The 19,322-nt window shown below is 40.7% G+C and overlaps 3 protein-coding genes across 5 annotated transcripts in view; 1 reads left to right on the plus strand and 2 right to left on the minus strand.

Annotated features, from left to right (window-relative positions):
- Window positions 1-474, minus strand: part of LOC109472121 (DDB1- and CUL4-associated factor 8-like) — a 23,707-nt gene extending 23,233 nt beyond the window's left edge. Inside the window, exon 1 of the mRNA XM_019771699.1 lies at window positions 460-474. Within this exon, the coding sequence (XP_019627258.1) occupies window positions 460-474 (15 nt within the window). The remainder of the gene's footprint in view (window positions 1-459) is intronic.
- Window positions 475-1,465: 991 nt separating this feature from the next.
- LOC109472284 (protein salvador homolog 1-like) lies at window positions 1,466-10,304 on the plus strand. 3 transcript variants are annotated; one of them, XR_002140358.1, is made up of 12 exons: window positions 1,466-1,606; window positions 2,062-2,305; window positions 3,456-3,664; window positions 4,495-4,627; window positions 5,032-5,169; window positions 5,941-6,025; window positions 6,305-6,409; window positions 6,810-6,985; window positions 7,351-7,412; window positions 7,914-8,078; window positions 8,127-8,228; window positions 8,277-10,304. XR_002140358.1 is itself a non-coding variant. In XM_019771958.1 (11 exons), exons 2-11 carry the CDS (start codon window positions 2,188-2,190, stop codon window positions 8,163-8,165), a joined length of 1,230 nt encoding a protein of 409 aa, XP_019627517.1. In that variant the 5' UTR covers window positions 1,466-1,606; window positions 2,062-2,187; the 3' UTR covers window positions 8,166-10,304. The 3 variants fall into 3 exon arrangements, 2 of the variants coding, with proteins under 2 accessions (XP_019627517.1, XP_019627516.1); XM_019771958.1 differs by having other exon boundaries at window positions 8,127-10,304; XM_019771957.1 differs by having other exon boundaries at window positions 7,914-10,304.
- On the minus strand, window positions 10,282-19,156 carry LOC109472285 (coiled-coil domain-containing protein 42 homolog). Its single transcript, XM_019771959.1, has 10 exons — window positions 19,017-19,156; window positions 16,930-16,981; window positions 15,831-16,007; window positions 14,123-14,280; window positions 13,587-13,669; window positions 13,172-13,281; window positions 12,323-12,382; window positions 12,044-12,154; window positions 11,610-11,726; window positions 10,282-11,203 (listed from the first exon to the last, which is right to left on the minus strand). The coding sequence occupies exons 1-10, from the start codon at window positions 19,085-19,087 to the stop codon at window positions 10,913-10,915; spliced, it is 1,230 nt and encodes a 409-aa protein (XP_019627518.1). The 5' UTR covers window positions 19,088-19,156; the 3' UTR covers window positions 10,282-10,912.
- Between the last annotated feature and the right edge of the window lie 166 nt (window positions 19,157-19,322).

The following is a 19,322-nucleotide window of genomic DNA, read 5'->3' on the forward strand; positions in this document are numbered from 1 at the left end:
CTGGAGTTGGGGTGAGTATCTGATGATGGTTTCGACTTTGGATCCGCCATCTTGCGCAATAAGGTGCTAGCACGTACTGCACATTCAAAACTGGTGTCCTCCGACTTAAAACGTGACCAAGTAAGGCACTTCCCCAAACGACACTGACTCGACGTTTCGTGTAGGTCTGTCTGAGCGTTCCTTCAACCTGTCTTCGGGAAGCCTAGTGCCATATTTCCTTGTCAAAACGCATCGCGTTAACAGTTAAGTGCTGCGGTCACCGAGCTCAGGTTGAAAGCGATATCAAAACATTGAACTAACTGTGGAAAATACACCACATAGAGATCACCGTGATTCGACAAATACGAACAGCAGCCTTGCGTCTTTTCTCCTAGAGGAGTTGGCATATCCGCAGTCGTCTCAAGTTTGATGTCAGACCCGTTTTTGACACGAGAAGCCAGCACTACAGTAGCTTTTTACCAGGACCGTCGCCATCTTGGTATTGCTGCATCATTTGTTTTACTTGTGCAGAATAAATTATGTTAATACATATCGATCATGATTGACGCACAAATTGAAAACATAACTTTTAAGGACAAATTAGTCGACGGTAAATTTTACTATTAAAAAAGACGTGTTTTATGGGGTATAAAAATGCAAAATATTTTAACGCACCTGCACATTGAATACTGTAACCTTACTGTACAGCACCCCCTTTAAAGCGACCACTGTGGTATAAGCCACAGCTGAAAAGGTATTATTGGTGGGTTGGGGCGTGCCATTAGCTGCTGCAATGGGGGAGCGTGGGATACAGAAAGGAGCCTATACATGTACATTTTATTACTAATAATGGAGTTAGATTAGCTTAATTAGTATATGTTCATTGTTGTACATTGTATATGAAAGTAGATCCGATTCCTAGAACGGTTAGAAATACCATCTATTACAACTGCAAGAATTCTGTAAGACCTCGCAGTGTGTCATATACCAGAAGCCAGTTAACGTTAAAGTTACGATTAATCTAGGAGCTTTTTGGTTTAATATACCTTGTACCTTTGGTTTAATATGCCATCATTAAATATACATTCTTCGTGAACCTACAATAAATAAAATCAAATACATGTCTGAGAGAATGAAAAATCTACAATCATCGATTCAAAGACAAAGCATCTACTGGATAGCCTGTCCCAGGCTTCGGGAAGCGGCTGAAAAAAAGAGTAGAAATTGGCAAAATAGACAGGTGACGGGTGACATGCCAGGGGATTTGGTCTGTGCAAGGAGAAAGCTTGTAGAAGCTCCATGGTCTGTGAGAGAGTGCAGTTTGCCGCTTCCCGAAGTCTGCTAGATGTTATTCCTGTGTGAGCTAGTACGGTGCTTTACCGCCAGTTTACCGCTTATGAACTTTTCCCAGTTTCGAAACACAGAGTTTCCCGCCAAACATCACCACTTTGACCAATCACAGCGCAGGGGTAACTAGTGTAGAAAAAGGTAGTAAAACATTTGGTCAGCAGAAGATTCGGGTGGGCCGGATACCTCGAACACAGAACAAACAGCGTTTAAAACGATGGTGAAGCTCTCTGTTTGGAGCCCAGCGCAGGAAATTCGGGAAGAAGTCCTGGTATAAGAGGTACGAGATCCAAACGCAATCGTCTGTATCGTCCTTATAGCCGTATGAGCCAGTTTAGTGACAACTTAGACGAGATATCTTGACGATAACAACCATGTAATTTTTTGGGGTGGGAGGGCGGTTCTAAAGTGAGACTTCATCAGTCAGACAAAACAAAGACCGACTGTTTCTTTTAGCGTCATGTGTTCTATATATTTGACTGTTGCCCCTTTCTATAACTTTATCTTCTCGTGTGTCTTTTATGTACGCCACGATGAAGCTGGTTTTGGAGAAGAATGGCGAGTATTTTTCACAAACTTGCATACCTAGCTAGATGCTTTCGACCGCCGTATCAACAGATGTTTTTAATCGCCTCTCCCAGTCCCGGAAGCATTCGAAGAGGGCCTGGCCACATAATTTTCACGTTTGCGTCATGGGTGGTGTTGACGAGTTGATCACAATTCTACAAATTTCAGACCTTTCAACGGACGACGCCAGCCCAGCCCCAAGTACCCAAGAACTCAGGACAGAATGCATTCGCCCAAACTTGTGCGCGAGAAACAGCGTGAGGCTACCACAGAAGAGCACCTTGCAATACCAAGATGAATATGCTATCAAGAGCCAGGAAGAAGGATAAGAACTCGGCCAAACTCAGTCACTCTCTCAACGAGGGCATCACTGGCAAGTATGTCAAGAAAGAAGACTCTCCCCTCCTTAGAAGTAAGTATATAATTATAAATAATCAAGCCCTGTTGCTTACATGTTTGCCATTATGTCATTCAAAAGCTATGGTTTCACTTGTCCAACTATTTGCCCTCAGTATTTACTGTCACTATGTTTATCGGAGGCTGTGTTTGGGAAGGGCATGGGAAGTTGTTGAGATTCCAATCTAAACTATTGATAGCAGGACAAGCCCCACAGTATGCAGGGGACTTTCTTGGATTTTTTTAATGACCTCATGATCACATCACATGACTTTTGTTAGGTTAAACATACCCAAAAGCTTTAACTTGTGACATGGATCTTGGAATGGTGGCGCAAAGCTGTAAGTTCGACTCACATGTAAAGATAAAGCCACAACATTACAGTGATAGTAAATAACAACAAAAGTATCTCATTCTGTTGAGTCAAATGAGTCTGCAAACCATGTCATCAGCTATCAAAGGTCAATCCGTAAATAAATGTGACTTCACCATTCTGGGACCTTGCATCTGGTAATGCAGTTAGCTTGGCCATTCAACAAATTTGTATTTCACTACAACACAGTTCAGCAGAGAAAAGAAATCTGTTCTTGTCAGAAAGACTATAACGAATCTACTAATGTACCACTTGTTATCAGTGACTGTTATTTTGCCAATCATATATGTACTACAGTAGTACAAATATAACTTATGTAACATTAACAGGTATAGGTTACAGGTAGTACATGTGTTACCTGGTACTGGCAAAATTTGTCAATTTACTGTGATGTCACATGTCATTACTGGCATACGATAAAGACGGTATGTTTTAAAATGAACGGATGTCATCTAAGGTGCCATTACGGGAGACAATGCGTTCTACTTCTCCAGTCATCTCTGTCTTCCGTCAGGGAGCGCAGTTCTTGTGTGGAGATGTCCCTGATCCCAGTGTCTCGCTTCAGAGTGTCAATGAAGGTTGTGCTTCTCCTACCCCTTCTCCTCCTTCCTTTTGCTGGCTCCCACAGTCCCACAGGATAAACTGGCTGGCTAACAGCTCAGGATGTCGGATACTGTGTCCAGCTAGCTCCATTCTCCGCCTCCTGATCATTTCAGAGATTCTGGGTAGATCACAGTATAGCACAGGGTTTGTTTAAAATAAAAGATATACCAGTCCTGTTCATTTCTTACAGATTACATGTCCCCCGTGGTACGCTATGGCCCCACCTTCCCTCGGAGATCAGAGTCCCTCAGTCAGATCCACAGTCAGCAGGGTTCCGCCTCGGAGGAGGGGAGAAGTCCGGACACCAGGGCGGCCTCCCTGCCCAGGTTCCACCAGAGAAGCTACAGTAACCAGTCCAGTGTCAGCGACTATTCAACCCATGGACACAGCTTCTCACAGGTAGTACACAGACTGCATGGGTCTATCTTTACTGCAAAATGAGTATTTTCTTTTCTTTTGTCTTCATTGTATCATTTTGGATTCATCATAAGTTGTAACACAATTCATAAGGTTAGGAACAGTAGAAAAGTTCTAGTTTTAATAACTGTTATCATCATTGATCATCAGTTGATCAACGTTTATCGTCATTAATCATCATTGATCATTCATCAACTTTTGATCATCAGTTGATCATCATTGATCATAATGATTTGTACTTCATTACCTTTCCCTACCATGGGATCATCCATTATCCATGTACGGTGATGATGTACCCTGAGTCGTGTCTGTATTGCCTCAGAACTCAGCAGAAAGAGGGTTATTAAGTTATCGTTAGGCCACACCAATTTAATTTCTTAGTTAACGGATTTTTCTAGAAAAATAATGGAGCGGGCGGGCGAAAAACAAATAAAAATAAAAACAAGCCTAGGCATCGTATTATGGCCCAAAATGGTACGATAGAAGCCATGAAGTCAACACACCAGGCTGGTTCAAAATTTACAATGAATTTTGAACTTTTAATGATACCATTGCATTGAAAGATGGAATAACTTTAACAACTAGGATGAAAAGGACTGTTTTCAACTGTTCAGGGCAAAATATGAGCATTTTGCAGTTGATTCTAAATTTTTATTTTTATTTGCAAATCAGAAAAAAATGAAGCGGCAAATCCGTTAACCAAGAAATTAAATTGGTGTGGCCTTATGGCACAATACATGTTTATCAAACATCAGTTTCTAGTCTATATCTGTAGAGATTGTCCTGACTGTTTTATGTGTTGAACCCTTCAGGTGACACCTGAGTACAACCCCGGAGCGAGGACAGGGTCCCTGCTACTGGACTATCACACTGTGTCTGAGAACGTTAATGGAGAGGTAGCAGCTGCTGCAGGGGCCATGCCTACTGTCCAGGAAAATTATGAAGGTAGCTTAGTTACTACAGTGTATTCTTTCCTTATAGTATTATAAATTTGACAACAAAGGGACAAACATAGTACAAAACATGTATATGGAACTTTGGAAGTAAAGATTATGTTTGTGAAGCTCAGAAAGTCATTCTACTCCATAGCCCAAAGAATGCCAGACTAGATAGAAAGAAAAATATGTACTATTCATGAGTACTATTTGTGTATACTGGCCGACCTAGCTTAACGCACTCTCCTGCTGTCAGGTACTGATGGCCTCCCTCCAAGACAAAGACTTATTTTAATTAGTAGTCAGGTGGGCTACTAGAAGCATACTTTTCAGTCAGGCAACTTGCTAGCCTGACTGCCAAGTTACCTGTATATCAACACTAAAATCATTACATCATTGCCTCTGTACTCCCAGGCCAGGGCTATAGTGATGAGTACTACAACCCCATGTACCAGCACTCCTCGGTGGCCAGTTTACCAGTACACAGCAGCGGGCTGACTTCATACCAGGGTAGATCACCAGCTGGGTCTGCGTCGCCAATAGGATCTGTAGGTAGGGGCCTCCTCAGGTTCCAAGTCAAGTGATGTAGATTTATTTGAGCACCTGCCTGAACTTGCCTGGCACCTACCTCTACTTTTAAAAGTACACAGAAAGATATTTTCAGAATAGTCCTGTGGCAAAGTTTTCAGCTTCACCTACGTTAGGAAGTTTTAATTTTAATGTCATGGATTACTTTACAATCCTCTCTTTCCAATGATTTTTAGTAGTAGTGATTGGTTTATTGAAAAGAGCAAAGAACATATCAGACTTGCAGTAAAAACTGAATTGTGCTGATATTTACAACTTATAGGATTATACAATACTAATAGATATAAAAGGGCAACTTACACTTTTATTATACTAAATTTATAAAAACCATCGTCGTCGTCATATTATTATAGCAATATGATTAAAACAATATAATTTCTCTTGAGTATAAAATCACTACTGTCGTTCTACATTAAAATGGCTGAAAGTCTTTGACGTTTTAAAAGTCTGGTACGAGCGCTAAGGATATGTACAGTTGGCGGTAAGAATTCGGTTGACACAATAAACAATCAATAGTACTGAGATTAGAGTTGAGATTAGGATGATTTTTGCATCATCACCATCTACTGCTTTTCTGCTCCAACAATTTTTTTATGTACAAATGTATCTGTGTTTTACAAGCAAATAATTTTTTTTTAATATGTTGAGCTGCTGTTTGACAAACATGAAAAACATGGTTTAGGAATTAACTTATTGATTTTACTTGTATGTGATTTTCTAATGTTTCCCTTTCAGGCAATGTCTCATCCACAGATGAGCTTCCTCTCCCAACTGGATGGACAGCAGATTACACGTTACGAGGCAGAAAATACTACATAGAGTAAGTCCACCAGTTAGTCACTAATGTCACTAATGCTACTAGCTTAGTGTATATTATTGCAACATTTGTAACATGTCCCTTTAGCCTAAATGTTATTCTTACTTAGCAACAACTGTGCTCCAGTGTTGTCTTCAAATATGTACAAATATGAAAATTTGAAAAGTTGGGAGAAATAGGATCTAAATATTTTACTGTATGACTCCTTGAAAAAAGGCACAGACTGGAAATTGCATTTTAAACTTGCTTCATATTTAAGGTTTGAATGTTGTTTTTTTTCAGTCACAACACCCAGACTACACACTGGAGCCACCCTTTGGAAAAGGAGGGCCTCCCTGCCGGCTGGGAAAAAGTAGAGTCTGCAGAATATGGTGTCTACTATGTGGAGTAAGTTATGACTTCTTGGTGTTGTTGACATTCCCTTTGTTTGATAACATCAAAGACAGCCCTGTAGTCTAAAATTTGTTCCCATATAAGATTGTGGAATTTTGGGAATGCCATAATCTATCAATGTCAGTGATGTGAGTGCAAAGGTAAGAATGTAAATATGTAAGAATGCAAATCAAAAAGATCATAGAAAAGTAGCTTGATATCCAAACCTTTTATAGCTGCCAGATTTCTTTCGTTCTCTCTGCAAACTGACGAAAGAGACTTGGCAGATATTATTAATAGGTTTGAATAACAGGCCAATAGAAAAGTACTGTTATCACGCCTTTGTTAAGTTTGATCACGATTTATATCAAGCAGACATTACAAGTCAAATGTTTACTGTTGGTCTATTCTACAGCCACAACACAAAGCGTGCCCAGTACAGACACCCTTGTGCTCCCAGGTTCCCTAAGTACGACCCTCCCCCTCCCCTCCCACCCTCCGCCTACCTAGCCATGCAGACATCTCAGGCAATAGCTGGAGAGATGGAGGCGGCTGGCATGCAGGTCCCCCCAAGTCCGTACATGAACTCAGGTAGGTTACTTTAGTATTCATAGCCTCCACCAGGCCCTCCTACGGAGGTACAGATCGTAGAATTTGACAAAAAAAAAGAAAAATAACTGGCCAGCAGAATCAGTCTGCGAGAGGGTCTAGTTCAAAAGTGAACCATACGGTGGCCGAATTCCCCTGGCCAATTATTCTCCCCATTTGGCTAGATTATATTGTTTTTGAACCTGCATAATTAGTCTGGTGGAGACTAGGTTATTAAGATAGGAAATTCCATCAGTTAGCAAATTATGTAGGTGTATTTAGAGGTCTAGATGTCTTGTTGGTATCTCTACTATTGGGTATTCGTATATTGTACTTATGCCTATGCGTTCATTACTTTTTTTCACCAGAAATTCCAGAATGGTTGCAGGTGTACACAAAAGCTCCTCATGAGTATGATCACAAACTAAAGGTGAGTTTCTGCTTTTGTGTTTTGTGTGCGATGTGGGGGATTTTGAATTGTGTTGCTGCTGTTAATCAAATAGCGGTGACTAAATTTATGGAACCTTGCGGAGAGAGTGGGCGATACAGCTCTCCTTCTGTTACAATGCCCTTCTCCAGGAAAGGAAAACAAGCACTGCCCCCTAGAAGTCTGTGTGGGAGGCTAACATTTTCAAGTACCATGCAACAAAAGTGGCTTGGTAGTAGCAGTAGTATCCAGTCTTTGATTAGCTGTTTTGGGATCCCTCACACAAGGGTAGACAGCAGTTGGCAAGTCTTCACACTGTGTTTCCAAGCAACTCTAGCAGGTCCACACTGGTAGAGTCCATTCCAAGTCACCGTGCGGATGTTTTAACTGCATTTGTAATAGTTTCGATTTTTTTCCAAATTGTTCTAAGGCTGCACTCTCTAATATCTTTTAATTGTGAAAGAGAAGTTACTGTTTGAAACCCACCAACTGCCCTGTTTGCAGTGGGACCTGTTCAAGCTGCCTGAGCTGGACTGTTACCAGGAGATGCTGATGAGGCTGTACAGGAAGGAGCTGGAGGTGGTGGTCATGAGCTATGAGGGGTACAGACAGGCCCTGCAGCAGGAGACAGAGAGGAGGCAGAGGGAGATGGAGAAGGACCGCAACAAGGCACAGGCACTCGCACAGAACATAGAGACTAAAGTCTGATGCAACAAGGCACAGGCACTCGCACAGAACATAGAGACTAAAGTCTGATGCAACAAGACACAGGCACTCGCACAGAACATAGAGACTAAAGTCTGATGCAACAAGACACAGGCACTCGCAAAGAACATAGAGACTAAAGTCTGATGCAACAAGACACAGGCACTCGCACAGCTGGAAGTAGGATTCTTTACAGTTTGATGTTCAATACCTTCAAAGGAAAAAAAAGGCTGAGGCCTGCAGATCCCTGGGAAATTCAATCTTGGTGTAGACGATCACAAGACGATACACAACATGTGAAGATGGTCTCATTGTAATCAATAGTACAACTACAAGGACCAAGTGGTGACTTCTACAACAACTGCAACTTCTTCTGGTGAAGCGAAATTGCAAATATGACCTCCTCGTTCCACATAGTATATGAATTCAAGTTGAAATGGACTTGATTATGTGGTGCTGAACTGAAGCAATTAGTTATAAATTGGTTACCAGAGCTATGTAATAGCAAAGTACAGAGTGGTGTGATGAAGTAGCCTTGGTAGGAAAGCACTTCTTGCAAGCTACTGTTATATCCTGGCAGCAATGCACATCTGGGGGTGGCAAGCACAGACAGGGAAACTTTGTTTGATCCAGATCAAGTAGCATCCAGAAGAGGTAGGAAACTTTAAACATGCTTCAGTTTTGTTCCTGAGTATTCAAAACAGTGTTTTGGATTCAACGAATCAATCATTTTGCAGTGGCTGCAGGAAGTCAAACTCAATGCCATCAAATGGCAGAAAATTCATTTTCGTCCCTATACGAAACAGTTACAGTAGGACAATGTACTGTAGAGCTCTGACAGTGCTGCTGAAGGTGCAACTTTTGTACCATGTTAAGATGAGTGTAGATTCTGTAAGGGGCATTGCAATGTGTGGCCTAAAGGCTGAATAACGTAGGCTGTAAGTAACATAGGGAAAAAGCCATGAATTGCTTTTAACTGATTGTTTTAGTTTACTTAGCGTTTTACCTGAAGTTAGAAGATATACATCATTGCTTCTGGTTAACCAATTCTGAACCCTATTGAAGTGTGAACAATTACAGATGTAGCTTACACAATGTTTTTAGGTTGTAAGATCAGATGTCTGGGTGACCTGTCACTGGGGTTGTCCCTTTGCTGTCATTCAACAATTACTGTAATACATAATGATAAATGTTATCATTTCTTGATAAATTGAGGTAGCCAAAAGCTGAGGCTTGGCATTTTAGCCTGAATTAAGCCAGTGCTTTTTTTTTAGCATAGAAAGATTGAAATGTTGACTACATGATGATCAATCAAATTTGCCAATCATTCAATGTAAGGAAGGCATGTGTACTAAACTCGATTCCCATGAATTTAGCTCTAGGGAGTCAGGCATTTCCTGACAATGTACATTCCATCATGGTGCTTTCACTGGAATGTATTTTAGCATGTTCATTCTAGCTTTGTGCACTCGTACCTGTGTATGTTGTGAATACAATTGTACCTATTGTGACTATAAGAATTCATAATTCAGGCACCTGTTTTGTACTGCTAGTAGACTTAAAAAGCTTGTAGTGGTAGAGATATTTATGGAATTAGAATCTTGAGATCGTGTAGAGGTAGTACAATAGGAAATTAATGTTGCTTTCATTAGCAACAAACACATTGAATCATGCATATTTTATTAGAGCTATTTATGGAACATCATAGGAGGTAAATTATTCATATTTATGTCAATAGCCCACCGTTATAATGTATGTAATTGTGAATAATACTGTTTATAGTTGCTGTGAATTCTTATTGTGAATTAACATGTATTCTAATTCCAACTTCTTTGAAGCTGAATCTTGTCTCCCCACAGAACTACTTGTACTTGTGTTCCCTTTGCCTGAGTTTTTGTACTTAGTCTACAACGTACTAAATGAAACTGCTTCAGTTTTCATTTCAAACCAAGGAGCCAGGAGTATCATGCACAGTTCACCTCAGTTTAAAGGGCTTTACCAGGAATGGAAACTGGATGAAATGTAATTATGCTGTGAAAATTGGACGTTGCTGGCACCTACATTTCCTGAGGTACATGTTTTTTTGTAGAGATGTGTACGTTGTGTGTTGTTTAAAGTTGGTTAATTTACCTCTGTCTCCTTAGACACGTCAAACTGAAATGTGGAATAAACAATACCACCATCGTTTTTGATAACCATGTATCAGTGTTTTTTTCTTCCATAGAAGCCAGACAATTTATCTTTGCTGACAACAAGGCATTTTTATTTACAAACTTACAACATTCATATACTTTGCGGCAAGTATCTGTAATGTTCCACAACATTTTTGTACATGTATTTACAAGTTCTATGGCTAATAGCTGCCATATATGTATATCCTCCAGCTACTAAGTAGGGAATTTATATGCCTCACAAACATGGCTTCATATATATTTCCTGATCCCAACACTTGATGGTTTGTGCTTGCCCAATGTTCTACCAACAGAATGTAAGTATATTTGCATCAATGTTTTAACATAGCATTTAGTTGCCGATGTAACTCTAAAAGTTGTCAAATGAGATTTTGAGACTGCTTTTTGTGAAAGTAGAAAAATGGTACCTTCTCTGGTTTTGCACTTGGCACAGAAATGTCACCTTTAACCAATTGATACAATGGTGGAGGTAAACACAATGCATGTACCAGTGAACTTCTATCAAGGTTCATATTTCAGTTCAGACAAGTATTTGATTCATACATGTCTCTGCCCCTTGCTATCCTCTGCATTTAGAAGCCACATTTTCAGGTCAAAATGTCTCGACTATTTTTTCATGGCGAATGCACTGAGTGCCATTTCCACCGGATGATCCCCCATCTTCTTCTTCATCATGAGTTTCTCCTGGATGGTTTCCAACGCCCGAGACTTCCCTGCGTGCCACTTCAGCGCGGCCAGAGACTTGGGAGGATCCTTTGCGGTGTGCTGAGGCGACCTGGTAGGGGACTTGACTTTCTTGGCCTTCTCAGGCTCCGGTTTATGCACAACCTGCAACTCCTTTGGCACCTCTATTGTCTTGGCAAGTTCCTCTACAGCTATTCTTTCCAAGATGCTGTCCTGTGGTGCATACATGTAGATTGGTAAGTCGATTAGTCTCATGCAAACCAAGATATGACAATGTTACATTCTTTTTTTTTTACTGAATCAAGAGATGATAGTATGTACTCTCAACTTTGTAGCAATGGTATGCAAGTTGAATTCTAGTAATATATGAAGCAATGGTGCATTAAACTTTATTTATTTATCCAATGTATGTCTCAGATCTAAGAATCTGCAAAGATGATGGGCAAAGCAGAACCAACTTTACTGAAATGACCATATCGCTGATAATCAACAGATATGCTGCCAGATACTAGTAAGTATGCTGTACTACCTCAGATATAGTGCCTGGCTTAGCAGGGAGAATCCACTAGTGATTCTATTGTAGAAACCTGTCAGTAGAGACAGAAGCTCAGGATCTTACCTTGATCATCTGTAGTTTCTGCAGGTAGGACAACTCGTCCAAGGGAGTCGTCCGTCTTTTCAAGCACTTCTCTGATATGTTGTCCACTGCAAGCAGGATCTGGGCCAGGTCAGTGCTCTGGAAACACAGATTGTTTGAATCATTAGAAAATGAATGGTTTCCATTCTTATTGACTTGACATGACTTGGCTCATAACTTGATTTTAAAAATTTATTTACTTGTATCTTTTTTTGGCTCATTACAAAGCTCTTGCTGTCAGTTGATTCAAGAATTGAATGCACAAGTCAAGGTCATGTGATGATAAAAGGATGTCAAGGAGGTCATGTGATGAAAAAAACATGCTGAATACAGCGACTGCAATTTAACTTGTAAACTTGGGGGTCCCCTACATCATAAGATGAAAATGTAATGCACAAGAACAGGTGGCTCCTTACCTGTACAACGTAATCCTTGCTCTTTGCCTGTAGGTCCTGTTCCATTTTCTTGTTCATATCCATGGTTTTCTCCTGTGTGGCTTGTAGCTCCGACAAGTCTTTGTTGATTTGCTGTGGTCAAAAGGAAAAGAAGTGTTATGATCTACTTGTAACAGCACTAGTGTTCAACAACAATAACAATTTATTACAGTAATACTAGCAATGCATTTACTATAGGCTCTATGTATTTCAATACAAAGTGCACCTTGTCATACCAATGACAGAGAGATTCTCACTCACCACTTTCTTGTGTTCATGTTCATGCTTGAGCCTCTGCAGTCTCTGGTTTCCCTCTTCACTCTTTAAAAATAGAAAGAAGGTAATATGTTGACAATGAATAAGTTATTTTAAGCATTTCTTATCTGGTAAAACATTTTTTTTCAAGCACCCTGTGGAATAGGATTGCTGTGTTTGCCACTGGCAATCGGCTAAATTTATCACTCTAAAGGCTTCACCTCCCAGTGGACCCCTCAGAAGAAACATTAAATCTGATAGCGCTATCTAGTCAACTGAAAGGTTACTAGAGTCTATCAATTGATTAATGGGTTGACCTGTCCTTTGTTAATGGCTTCTTTGGTTTGTTGTTTAATAATTGATTGAAAGGGTATAATTAATTCATCCTGCTATTATGAGATTCACCCAGTCCTGCCCTTCTCAACATTATCTGAGAGAAAATTGAGTTAGGCACTTTATGACTTGGTTACAGTATTAGCTGTTATTTCAATTACAGATAATTATTTGGAAATTACATGAATGTGATTTTATGAACAGAGAAAACGTATGTGCAAAATCAAGAATTCATGCCAGACATTAAAAAAAAACAGAACATCTGGCAAGTGCAAAGATATGTTTCTGTAGCCTTTGGGGCCACACAGTTCTGCAATCACTACAGCAGGGGGCTAGTTCACTGGTAGTGGTGTGTGTTATACTCCCATTCCAATGATGAGTTCTAACCAGAGAAATCAGTATGTACCATTTTTAAAGACTTTGGTATGACTCTGCCAGGGATTGAACTCATGACCTACTGAATACAAATCATTGAACACTCCATCCACTTGGCCATTGCACCAGTTTAATAATGATACATACCTGGTCCATAAGCCTGCTGACCCGCCTGGACAGGTCCATGTTGGTGTTGTGGAGGGTGTCGTACCTCATCATGGTGGCATTGATCATAGAGTCTCCCACCTCCAGGTAGCCTGGGAATTTTAATTTCAATTCTGTTATTGAATCAACTGATACCTGACAATACATACACCTGAATTATGTTGATTCTTACATACAGTTACACCAAAATCTAAATGAAAGATCTATTTTGCTAGTCTCAATTTATAAATTCAGTTGTTCTATTTCAAAGTGTATTCTTTGTATTACATTTAATTCAGCAGAAGTGTTAGTCTGCCAGAAAAAGAATTACATTGTACTTTGGATAACAACCTAGTGATGAGGGTATGTGAAATTCAGTAAGGAAGAACAAATTAAAGCTTTTCAAGCAGTTCCTCACCTTCTGGCATGTTGTCGATCACTCTCAGTAAGTAGGCCTCAAACTTCTTATACTGCTGCAGTCTGTTCTGGAGTTTGTTGTGTCTGAAAACATTCCAAATGGTATTGAAGGTGAACCTTGAAACTTCATGAGAGGAAATCAGAGAGGCTTAGCTGTCTTAATTACACAGCAGGACAGCCCATATTGTGATGATATTGTTGCATTTTCCTGAACAACTGCAAGAAGTCCCATTATACAACGGTTGAATACCATGCACGATTTATGAACAAAGATCTTAACTCAAAATGATAATGTCTTCCCAACCATTTTTTTTTTCTGCCAGGCTGCCAGAAACATTGAAATTTCATAGAAAATCAGATAGTTTGTAGTGACTTAACAATTATACTGCACAATGGTCTGGATAAAGTCTCAAAGTTTTGTAATAACTTTGGTATCACTGTGATAACGGTTCATGTTTCCTGGACAGCAAGAAGTCCAATTGAATGATAATATAATATGTACAGTAACAGTATTAGTATTAACAAAGTTCTGCCCACCTGATTTTCAGCTGTTCCAGCTGCTCCTCCAGCATCTGCTGTTCGTTGGCCTTCTGTTCGTTCAGCTTCAGCTCCGTCTGGTACTTCTGGATGGCTCGCCTCCGCTTGGCGTCGTTCTCCGTGATGAACTTCTCAAACTTCTGGACCCGGTCCTTGATCTAGTGGGACATGGAAGATCAAGCTTTAAGGTTGTGTAAGGTTCCTGTGGGTTATGCTTTGCAGTACAGGTAATGGCATTCTGAGTGGAGTGCATGGATCTATTTCTATTTTTTTTTATCTTGAGTTCATCTGCATTCAATTTGGTAGAAGTACAGACTTTCTAATGATCCACTGCTCACCAATGTGTCATCTGCATAATGTGATGTCACAGAAGCAGTGGATTGCTCATTCCTTGACGAAGACTGGGGTTGTACAGTCTAAAATTTGGGTCCAATTTCTTGTGTTAGAAATTACAATTTTTAATCGCTTCATAATGCTCTTTTTGTTATTACCTGCTGCAGCAATGTCACTTGCCATCATGCCATATACAATGTATAAACTACCGGTACTGCTCTGATTCTAAAAGGAAGGCAGCATTGGACCAGGACTCCGCATCAACCCCAGAAAGTGACATGTCAGTTGACTTGAACACCTTTTGTCAGTGACTGTCAGTGCAGACAAGGTGTTCCAAACAGAAACTCTATATCAGGCACCCGAAGCACCAGATGTAACCACAACAAATGGACATCAGCACAGCGTTTGTATAGCCGGCAAGCACCAGCCCACAGGACGGTGGTAGACTACCAATGCACAGGTAGATTCGATTACGTGTTCGATGGATTATTCTCCTCTGGGTTAAAGGGACGTTCTCCGCTGACACCAGAATCTGGTGACAGATGAACGCCGCCTGCCACATCCATGACTTGCCACGAATGAAATGATTAATGGATCATTGTGTAAATCCATTCCACTGATGCAACATTCAATACCAAGTGGCTATTCTGCCGACGTCACTTGATCCTATCACAGGTCTTGATGTTACATGTCATTGTAAAATAGACCACCAGTGAATTGTATATAAAGAAACAAGTCTCTTTCGATTTCCTGGTAGCATTTCACTTCAAGTTTGATAGTCTTTTACTGTTACAAGACTAGTCTGATTTGGACTTCTCAAGTTTGCAAGTTTGCATTGCTACATACATGTAACAATTGCAAGTTGTCACAAAGTACTGTATGTGACAGTGCAACGTTACAGGAAGGGTCAAACCCATTGGACCCTATCCTGCACTGCACAATGGGTGCTCCATATAAATGCAAGGGTAACACTCCAAGTGAATTTGTAGTTACACTCAAAACTGAAGTTTAGGTGTTGGCTTATTTTTGACACATTTCTATGCCTTTTATCAGGCTTTCTTTTTTGTACCTCTACCTTTTTTATGCTAGCCAAATAGGTGGCCAATGGATACTGCCTGCCAATTTGATAGAAAAGATCTGCTTGGAGGTTAAGGGCCACTTCACATGGGGCAAAAAAATCAGTTGTCACATGACAAATGACGCACCGATTTTCGCGTGGCACCTCCAAGATGCGCCACACATGGTGCCACACAGCAGTGGCAGGCCTGGTTACACGGTCAAAAACATAGCTTACGCTGTGAGGTGGCACGTGTCAATCGTTGTATGATAAATGATCTTTCGCCCTGTGTAACTCGGCCCTTAAAGTTATGCCCACCTTCTGCTGCTTGTTCTGCAGCTCCAGCTGCCGCTGCTTGCACGCCTCCATCCGCTTGTGGAACTCCGCCCGCTTGGCGCTGAGCTCCTCGTCCACTCGCTCCACCTCAACCTCCTTCTTCAGCAGCAGGGTCTTCTGCAGGGTTCGGAACCCGTTCTCCAGGAGTCGCCCTGCAGACTGCAGGTTCAATATAGAGTGGTGTGTTAGATGCTAATGGCAGGGCTCGAAATACTGGGTGCATGTGCACCTTAGTGCACCCAAATTTGGAGCTGTGCACCCAATTTTTTTCCGTGGGTGCACCAGTGCACCCAAATATTTTCGTAGGTTTACATAATGTTGAATGTATAGTAGTATACAGCATATTAACATCTTAACATCTAAGTGTCAGAAAAATAATAAAATGATTGTAATAGTACCTTTCTTTTAGTTTTGGATGACATTTTAATTATTCTATTCTATATGGTGCATCAAAAACATTTTCTGTGCCCCCAATTTTTTAGGTTGGGTACACCAGTGCACCTATTCCCCAAAATGAATTTTGAGCCCTGCCTGGGAAAGGCACTTCACACTAGCCTATACCAGGCTCCGGGATGCGGCTGGAAAGAGGAGAAATTGGCCAAATAGAGAGATGCTAGCTCACCAGCTAGTGGACCAACTCCTCTGGCATGTTACATGTATCTGATCTCTATGTGGCCAATTTCTACTCTTTTCAGCAACACACTGCACCTACGGCCTCTTAACGGTACTACGGAATGATGGGACTACATGTACTTTAAATGGGGTAAAACGACTAAGAAACAGACCCTTAGAACTTCATCCAATATTGCAGGAAAGAAACTGACATAGAACTTCATCCAATATTGCAGGAAAGAAACTGACATTAGCACTTTATCAAAATATGGCAGGTATGATTTTTTTTTAAATCCTCCCTTGCTCACTGCAAGGCCACAGTGTTAGCACAAAGGTTATCACCAACCTGCATATACATAATGGCTTACACATTTGAAGATAGGGCCAATCATTCTCAGATCACTCACTACCCAACTCCCAACTGTCCCTTAAAATCAATCCAAAGAAAATTGCCAAAGAATTTACTCACCTCCTTGACGACTGGATACTTGTGGATGTCATCTTCCAGCTCTTCATCTTCCCTGAAAACAGAGGTGAAATATTGAATGAAAGATCTTTATTGTACCTTTAAGCTAGCCTCTACCAGGCTTCAAGAGGCAGCTGGAAAGAGTAGAAATTGGCCAAATAGAGAGATAACATGCCAGGGGAGTTGGTCTGCTAAAGAGTGCATTTTGCCAACAGACCAACTCCACCACCAATTTCTACTCTTTCCATCCGCCTCCCAAAGTTTGGTAGAGGCTAGCTTTAAGCTCTTACAAGCTAAAGTACAGGTCATTGCAATAAAGCAGATGAGGTAAAATTACAGTGAAATCTTACTACTGCTATACAGACTATGTGTATACAACTATTAAAAATGTACAGGAGCAACTTCTTGCTTCAACTTAAGGCAGTTGTAGATGCATGAACTCATGCTGCGTTGCCCTTCCCTCAGCAGCGTAGCATTCATTATTCAGTATTAAACAGCAGTAAATGTCTCATCGAGGTCTGATAGATGTGCAGTTTGACTCCTGGCTGACCTCAGACCTTAATCTGAATGTAAAGGACTTAACGTGTGTTATCTGCTGCAGGCTATGATAAAGAGTATCCGATTTTGGAGCTTAGGAGAGAAGCTGAAGGGTTGGTGTTAAGTTGCCGCTCATGTGTCAACCTCGTGATGGTTTTTGTGTATCCAAGGAGGTTATAAAGATATAGATATCTTAAGGTTTTCTTACTGGCTAATTTGGCATTTTATTAAACTTTCCAGCATTTTGTCACAAAGAAATTTAGGAAGAACTTTAGTTGTACTAAAAGGGTTATGAATATGATTTTATGGACCATATGGATGACATCATCATATTTTATTGCCCCAAATATAATTATTTTGAAAGTCATAATACAGTACTTTCTTTGGTACAAATAACTGCAATAAAAGTATGATTTTCATGTGCATAATGGTCAAAGCTACATATGTATGTTTTTTACTACAAATGTACGTTTTCACAAATTGATATCTACTAATTACCCATTAATTATTAGAGAATAACCAGCTTTCCTTAACCTCCCTGGTGAATCTAAGGAGGTTCTTGAAAACAAGTCATGCTAAATATGTCAACAAGTTACAGTCGGTGTAGTTGTGATCACGATTCACAGGGGAAATATATATTATACAGAAAAGTACTTAAGGTTATGTTGTGATGGTGAATTTCTCCAAATCTCAAAGAAAAGGATATATATTAAAGAAGTGGAGGAATCATGATGATTCTGGGTTCAAACTTAAGGCAGTTACTGTAATGGATCAGTTGTTATGAATGATTTGTGAATTTCTCCAAATCTCAAAGACTCAAGGATATACATGAAGTAGAGGATATTATGATGATTCTGGGTTCAAAATTAAGGCGGTTAGTAGCCGGTTACTGTAATGGTTGAGTTGATGTGCGTTCAGTTTCAACACTTTTGATTTTGACTTGTTCAACTCCTTGTTTTGAAATCATGTAGTCTGATTTGACACCTAATAATAGCATATGAATGGGCAAACAACCTGCAGTTGTCTGACGTAAAGGACCCTTGCTTATAGGCGCTGTCCAAACTGTTTACGGTAACTCGGGGACCTACTTCCTGTCCCCAGAGCTCACAAACGTCGCACGATGAATAAACCAAAATGTAAAGCGGGATTTATGTGGAAGCTACACTACAATAGGACAACAATGACGGGGTTTGATTAATCGTAAGGACGTCGTTTTAGGAAATAAACGCACAGGATTAGCAGCCATAGCCACTCGGGAATGGCAAGAAAATCCGTGGTTTGTAGAAGGCCGTTATCACCACAAGCTACAAACTCGCTCTTTATAGCGAATACTCCCTTCTGACCGTTACTAAACCGATCTTTTTCACTAGGGAAACCTGCACAGATTTCACAAAATCGTGTAGATGTGACCAAAGGGGCGAGAAGCTTGTGGTTTTATCAACGTTAGCACCAAGTGCGAGTCCCAGGCATGTCGGAGGGAAACCGATCCGTCTGTTGTCTTTGTACGGACCGCCCTCGACCACCGACTAAACTGGTGATTAACATCCACTTACCTTTCTCCAAGCTGTGTGACGAACACGTTTCTCTTGGGCTGTTCCAGGTTTAGACGAAAGGGGTTCGCCATGATCGCACCCAAGGTTTTCCCCTACACTGTAATGGGCGTGAGTGAAGCCAGGGCCGCCTGAAAAGTTTTGTGTTTGCCCCTGAGTTGTGATTAGCATATGAAACGATTACCTCCCATAACAACCAGTGTTTACCTGTAGCCCCGGCGGACCACGTGACGCGGTTCAGGTGACACCATTGTGCCAGGAGGTAGGCAAACACACCTGTACAAAGTCGAGACAAAACTTCTGGAGAAC

Source organism: Branchiostoma belcheri, unplaced genomic scaffold (assembly GCF_001625305.1).
Source record: "Branchiostoma belcheri isolate BF01 breed outbred unplaced genomic scaffold, Haploidv18h27 scaffold27, whole genome shotgun sequence".
Classification (NCBI taxonomy): Eukaryota; Metazoa; Chordata; class Leptocardii; order Amphioxiformes; family Branchiostomatidae; genus Branchiostoma; species Branchiostoma belcheri.